The 7,080-nt window shown below is 43.3% G+C and overlaps 1 protein-coding gene across 1 annotated transcript; it reads right to left on the bottom strand.

The window, feature by feature from the left end:
* Positions 1–949: 949 nt before the first annotated feature.
* On the bottom strand, positions 950–6,464 carry LOC146002989 (uncharacterized). The gene is made up of 2 exons (XM_083141145.1): positions 6,378–6,464; positions 950–1,372 (listed from the first exon to the last, which is right to left on the bottom strand). Exons 1-2 carry the CDS (start codon positions 6,462–6,464, stop codon positions 950–952), a joined length of 510 nt encoding a protein of 169 aa, XP_082997271.1.
* Positions 6,465–7,080: the final 616 nt, after the last annotated feature.

The raw sequence follows: 7,080 nt of genomic DNA, 5'->3' as shown, positions 1-7,080 counted from the left end.
CGTGTTGTTGATAATGCCTTCACTGTATGCATTCTGTCTGAAGGCTGTGCGCGGGTGTCTTATTTCCCCTTCAAAGTGCTCTGTGCCGATGGCGATGGCTCGGTGAAACAATGTCGAGAGAACTGTTGATCGCTGCACTGGATGGTGAAAGCTCTTGGCGTTGAGGTATAGGTCGGTGTGAGTAGGTTTCCTGTATACGCTTTATCCTAACGTCCCGTCCAGTTTTCGTGTGATGAGGATGTCCAGGAATGGAAGGCTGCCGTCTACATGGTGAATTTGATGTTCTGATGCTGGTTGTTGAGATGATCCAGGAACGTCTGTATCGCTGCTTCACCGTGTGACCAGATGACAAAGGTGTCGTTTACATATCTGTAAAAAGCGGAAGGTTTCTGTGCAGTTGAACGGAGTGCCTCGTGTTCGAAGTTCTTCATGAAGAAATTGACTATTGCTGGTGAGAGCGGGGATTCCATTGCACTCCGTCGGTCTGTTCTTAGTACTTGTCCTTGTAGCTGAAGTATGTTGAAGTTAGGGTATGTTTGAAGAGGTTAATTTTATCTGGTGCGAAATGTTGCTCCAACAGTGTTAAAGAATGTTGAAGGGGCACTTTGGTGAAGAGCGATACTATGTCGAAGCTGACTAGAAGGTCTCCGGGAGAAGTTCTGATGTTCTGAAGGGTCTTGACGAAGTCCGATGAGTTTTTGACATGGTGTTGGCACTTGCCCGTCATAGGTTGGAGTTGTGCCGTTAGGAATTTGGCTAATCTGTAGGTTGAGCATCAAATTGCGCTGACGGTGGGTCTTAATGGAACATCAGTTTTGTGTATTTTCGGAAGGCCGTAAAGTCGTGGAGGTACTGTTCCATTTGGTGTTATCCGGTCCCCGGTTTCTTTCGGCAGTGTGGATTTCTTCAGTAGAGCTCTGGTTTTCCTCTCTATTGCAGCTGTGGGGTCTCAGAATAAAGGTCGGTATGTGCTGTCGGTGAGAATGTCGGTGATTTTGCTGTCGTACTCTGTGGATTCAAGTATAACAGTATCGTTTCCTTTGTCTGCTGGTAGAATGATGATGTCCTGGTCTTCTCTCAGTTTCTTGAGCGCGATTTTCTCTGCTGCTGTGATGTTCGGTTTTGGCGGAGCGGCCCTTTTAAGGGACACATATACTTCTCGACGAATGTCCTGGGCGGCTGTCACTGGAAGGTCTTTTACGGCTTGCTCGATGCTGCTGATTTTGTCTGTGGTAGGAATGGTTTTAGGAGCTGGAGTGAAGTTCAACCCCTTCGACAGGATGGAGTTCGTGGCTTCGTCGAAACGTTTGTCCGTTAGGTTGAGAACGGTGCGGTAGTGTTCTGTCGGTTTTGCTGGTCTGCTGTCGGTTGACTGTCGGATGAAGCTAGGCGAAGTTATTTACTGCTCTGCTTGGCATGTGGTCTTGCTAGCTTGTAGTTCCATGCGGGCTTTGGTGGTGGTGTCTATCCATTCCCAGTCCATCAGAGACACAGAAGAAGAGATTTGCAGGTGACTATGGAGTAGGCTTCTGTCTATCGATGCAAGTTCGCGTTTTGGGTCGTTGCAGGATGTGCTAACCACTCCTACGCGTGGGCCGGCGGGAAAAAAATAAACCGTGCCAGTGCACATTGAAGCATTGCTTAATTGTCCACGTCCGCGTAACGTGAAGGAATAGAAGTTGTTTTTGGGTGGCATTAATTTTTTTCGAAGGTGTATTCCAAATATGGCTATACTGATTCCAGCCTTGGCATTATTTATTGAAGAAGAATGTTCGTTTAAATTGGAGTGATGAGTTTGAAAGTCAGTTCAGGATGGTTAAACAGGCACTGCAGTCATCCGAAACTTTAACTCCGTTTGATCTGAGCTACGAAATAGTAATCATATGTGATGCTTCGAGCTGTGGATTAGGAGCTCAGTTATGCCATAGATTTAATGGTGAATTTCAAACAATAGAATGTGCATCTACTACTCTTTCACAACATGAAGTAGCTTATCCTCATCATGAAAAGGAAGCTCTGTCAATTAGTTTTGCTATGAAGAGATTTAGAAAAAAATATATTGGAAAAAAAATTCAAATATGGACTGATTCGTTACCAGCAAAGCAACTATTGCAATATGGAAGTGGAAGGGTATACCAATTATGGCTACATCCAAAATTCAACGTTGGTGTTTGTTCTTGGCTAATTATGAGTATGAAATATTGTATAACAAAAACGTTGAAGTAGCGGATTTGTTGTCAAGGTAGCTGTTGTAAAGAGAAACAGTTGATATCAACGGAATTCAGTTTATAAATGCAATGATGCTCACCAATCGTTTGAAAGATGTTTTCGGAACTATGCAAGAACAAGATTTGATGATGAGACAAGTCAAAGAGTACGTTTTGCAAGGTTGACCGGAATCTAAGATTAAGATTCAAATTTATACGCAAATGAGTTCGAATTACTGAGAAGAAGAAATTAACTTCAATGTGAAGAAAGTATTTTGCTATGGAGTTCTAGAGTTATCGTACCTGAGGCAATGAAGCAGCAATTTTTAGAGAAAGCTCATGAATATCACAATTGGATAGTTAAAATGAAGTTGCTATTGCTTGAAAGATATTGGTGACCTGGTATAGACAAATACGTTGACGATCACGTAAAATCATGTGAAGAATATAGTGCCGGGAAACCCGATATCAAAAGAAAATTATAATGATTGGAAGGAAGTAACGAAGCCTTTGGGGAGAGCACGCATGATTTGTAAATGACCAGAATGTAAACTTGTATCGTCTACATCATTCAAGGATGTAAAAGGATTTGTGTCGAAGCTAAGTTCAAGGTATTATAATGAGCCATACATTTTATAAGTGGTCCACGTTTCCAATCTACAGAATTCAAGAAATATTGCGAAGATCAAGGGATTGCTTTGATGCATTCACCAGCTCATCCGGCTAGTAATGGACAAGCTGAGACACACTTTCAAACAATTAAAAGTGCTATGAGATGCAAATTATACGAAACTAGAAGAGATGACAAGCATTTTGATCTGAATAGTGCTTTGCTAGAAGTGGTACGTAGTATTCGAATGACTCCAAACACCGTTAATTTGAAATCTCCTGCTGAACTAATGTATGCGTTTGAGCCGAGACCGAAAGATGATGTACATAAGTTGCAGGATGTTCATGATAAAAGCAAACGCGAGGATACCAAAGAAGGTATTAAAGTTTGGGTCAAACTTGCCAACCGAGAATCCAATGGTTCATCCTATCATTCCGAGCTAAGGTTCTGTTCCAGGCCTGGTCCCTGGAGACACAATTGGGAGAGTTGAAAACTTAGCCGTATCGGATTTCACCCTCTGTATTTGAGGGCAGGACCCTTTGACCAACGGGCGACGAATCAGAGGTACAGCAGTTAAATTAAAGAAACACAACTAACTGGCTAACTGGCTGAACTCTTACTGTGCTAATAACAGTTGACTAAAAGTTAGGGGCAGGATGAATAGCGCCATAAAAGGGCAGGTACTTCTCTCGATCCTGGACGCTGGAACAGTTAACTGCTGGGAGTTAGTTTCATCGGATGGCCTAAAGAGTCTAGCCACGGCTTCTGACGGCCCTGCAGTGAACTCCCCGCGGTCGGCTGCAGTCGGCGTGTATCCCTGTCCTACTTGTATTGGCCGCCTCTTTGCCTTCTCCTCCCGAAGAAGGTTGTGTTCCCCTTTTATAGTGCTCTCGAGAGTTAGGAAATACTTGGGAAAGGTTTCCCGGGTATGGCCGGTAACCTATATTCTAGGTGAACTTGTCCAGAGAGTAGGGACTTATACTTGGTATATTAAAGTTGGTAAACATGTTAAGTTGGTGCCTGGATACCAGATAAAATGGAGGAATGTGAGACAAAATTATAGAGGAAATGACCACAATGGTAATACAACAGACGATAATGATAATGAATCATCTCCAGAAATCCACGAAGGAAGATATTTAGATGAGAATGATGTGTTTAGGGAATAACAGAAAGGAGACAATCATGAAATGGTGGAAGAATGTCGTGTGTGACGCTGCGTATGTATATGGACAGTACAGTTTATAGGACCTTTGGAATTTTAAATATGTTTGTAATACTAGATTGTCTTTTGTTCTTTTATACATGGAGTTCGTTATAAATTGTAAAGTGGGAATTTTGCGTTAAATAAATAATGTTGGTTTATGCAGGGCATATCTTTTAAAATCAACTCGACACGTTGAGTGATAGGTTCGAGTGAAGGAAATAATAATATAGGTTAATACTAAGTAGCACAAGATAAAAACCAGACGGTAAACAATTAGCACATTTAATAGAAAACTGGACTTATGTCCGGAACATTCAAGTACATTGAATCACAATACATCAAGAATACACACAGAATACATCTGGCCGTGAAGACCATGCCTTGTAGCTATACGCTTAATACCTGGACTGTATCATCCCTCCAGGTGTCCCATTAAATCAAAATCAGGCATGCTGATAACCGTATCGATCTGGTGGGTGGCGAATCCTGGTAGATCTTCTCGGAGATGAGTGAGGCATGTTAGGACCTGATCCTGGGTATCCGTATCTGCCTGGGTAGGTTCTGGTACTGTACAGTGGGATCCATGAGTATTACCATGCAAATTGTCCATGACTAATTTCATTAATTTTTCTCTTACATCCTGTGTGTTCTTAGGCGATGAATTTTTATGTATGCTGGTGCAGAAGTTGTCAACAACTTGTTTTGAGTTTTCTTTTAATTCTTGAAGCTCTCATTGGGTCAAATAATGTGCATGAACATGGTGATGGAGAATTTGCACGGTAATACTCATGGATCCCACTGTACCATCGGGGTTTGCTGAATTTCTATTTGGTATTGTAACATTGAAGTCGTCGCAATCTGCATTGTCGCGTGAAACACGTCTCTTCAACTACCTGGGATGTACCACTCGTTTGATTCCATCTTCTAGCATGATTTCGTAAGAGGATGCTATCCCCAATACGACGAATAACAACTCCTGGGATGTAATTCGGAGTACCGTGTTTAGGCGATTGAACCCAAACTGCTGAGTTGATGGCTGAAGTACCATATATCGATGAAGAGTCGTTCCGAAACTTTGCTGACTTCCTCGGCTTGAACGGAGATTCACTCAACAGAGCAGATTGTTTGGTTCCCACCAAAATCTGGGTCAGTGTTTCAAGACCGAAACTGCTGGTAGGCTTCCTTTTCCACCCAGTCGCTTGTTCCAAAGAATGCAAAGAAGGTTGGCGATCCCCATATCAAGTTCAAGCGTGATCGGATTGGGTTTGTCAGTTATAAGCTTGACGAGCGGTTTTGACAGTACGAACGTATCGTTCGGTTAAGCCGTTGCTAGGGCTGTGATAAGGCGGTGAAGTAACATGTTTGATACCATTCTTAAGGCAAAAGTTACGAAATTCGAGAGAAGTGAACGTTGGGCCGTTGTCGGATACGATAGTATTTGGTATCCCTAGCGTGGCTCAAGATTACATAAGCCAGCGGATCGTTTCCTTTGTGTCCAATGTGTGTACAGGCCATACTTCTGTCCACTTGCTGAAGGCGTCTACTATGAGTAGGAACGTATGCCCTGCAAAGAAAAAGTGGTCTATATGCATCTCTCGTTCACGTACGAAGCGAGAGGCCATGAAGAATCGGGTCCGTTGCGGATCTTAGGAGCGTTAGCTCGGCATGTATTGCAGCTCGCTACAAAATCCGTAATCTCCGCTGATATGCCTGGCCACCAAAATCGGGACAGACACAACTCTTTCATGCGAGTTGAACCTATGTGTCCATCGTGTAAAGCTCTAAGAACTTCATTCCGTTTAACTGTGGGAATGATAAGTCTAACCCACCACATGAGCGTTTCCTGTTCGTACGTTAGGTGAGCTCTTCTTTCGAACAAAGTGCGAGCTTCTTTCGTTCCGCAGACGTGTCGAGTTGATCTGGCCAACCGTTTACTACACAGGATACCACCAATGAGAGCAGTAGGTCTTCTGAAGTCGCATTCCGTATTCAGTCACGTGAAAGAGGAGCTACAGCGTCTTCAGTGGACCGAAATATGCATGAAGTTCTTCTTCTCCAGCTGGTATTGTGTCACGTGTTTGCGTAGGCAACCTGCTTAGCATGTCAGCAACTTCTACCTTGCTGGAATGAATTATATTATATCGATATGACGATAAAAGTAGAGCCCATCTCATCAACCTATTGGATGAATGTTTCGAAATGGCTCGATCCGGAGAAAAGATAAACATTACAGTACGTGCGTGTGTAACAATCTCGAACTTCGATCCGAGTAAAAATTTGTGAAATCGCTTGATTCCGTGAACTATGGCTAGAGCTTCTCTCTCTACCTGGGAGTATCTCCGCTCCGTCTCACTGAAGGTGGTAGAAGAGCAGGCGATGGTCTGCAGACCGACGTCGACTCGATGACACAATTGTGCGCCACAGCCGAAAGGAGACCCATCGGTGATAAGTACAACTGGCTTTGTTGGGTCGAAAGGCACAATAGGATTTACCTGTTGAAGTTCCGCCATGATGCTGTCGAACTCGTGTTGACAGTTATCGTCCCAGTTCCAAGAGACGTTTTTCTTGAGTAAAGAAAGCAAGAAGTGAAGTTTCGAAGCTAAGTTGGGAACGAACTTTCGATGAAAGTTGATCATCCCGATGAAAGATCGTAATTGTGATTTGTCTTGAGGTGGTGGAGAATTTATGACGGCCTCCAAGTTCTTGTCTGACTGCCGTATACCTGTGGCGTCAATCTTGTATCCTAGGTACTCGATAAATTAGGTTAGGAATTGGCTTTTGATGGCGCTCGCTTTCACATTGTGTTTGGCCAGACGACTCATTACATCACACGTGCGTGTGAAGCATTCTTGCAATGTTTCACCTCCGACGATGAAGTCATCAAAGTAGAAGGAAACTCCGCGAATGTCATCTAGGAAACAGATCTCCACTTATGTTTATACCAAAAGGTAGTCTGTGGGGTTTATATGATCCCCAAGGTGTGTTAACGACAGTGATGCGTTTGGCAGCTTCAGAAAGTTCCAACTGTCCGTAAGCCATTTGAAGGTCAATTACCG

Source organism: Lepisma saccharinum, chromosome 19 (genome assembly GCF_977018435.1).
Source record: "Lepisma saccharinum chromosome 19, izLepSacc3.1, whole genome shotgun sequence".
In the NCBI taxonomy this organism is placed as follows: domain Eukaryota; kingdom Metazoa; phylum Arthropoda; class Insecta; order Zygentoma; family Lepismatidae; genus Lepisma; species Lepisma saccharinum.
This window is presented reverse-complemented; position numbering and strand designations above follow the sequence as displayed.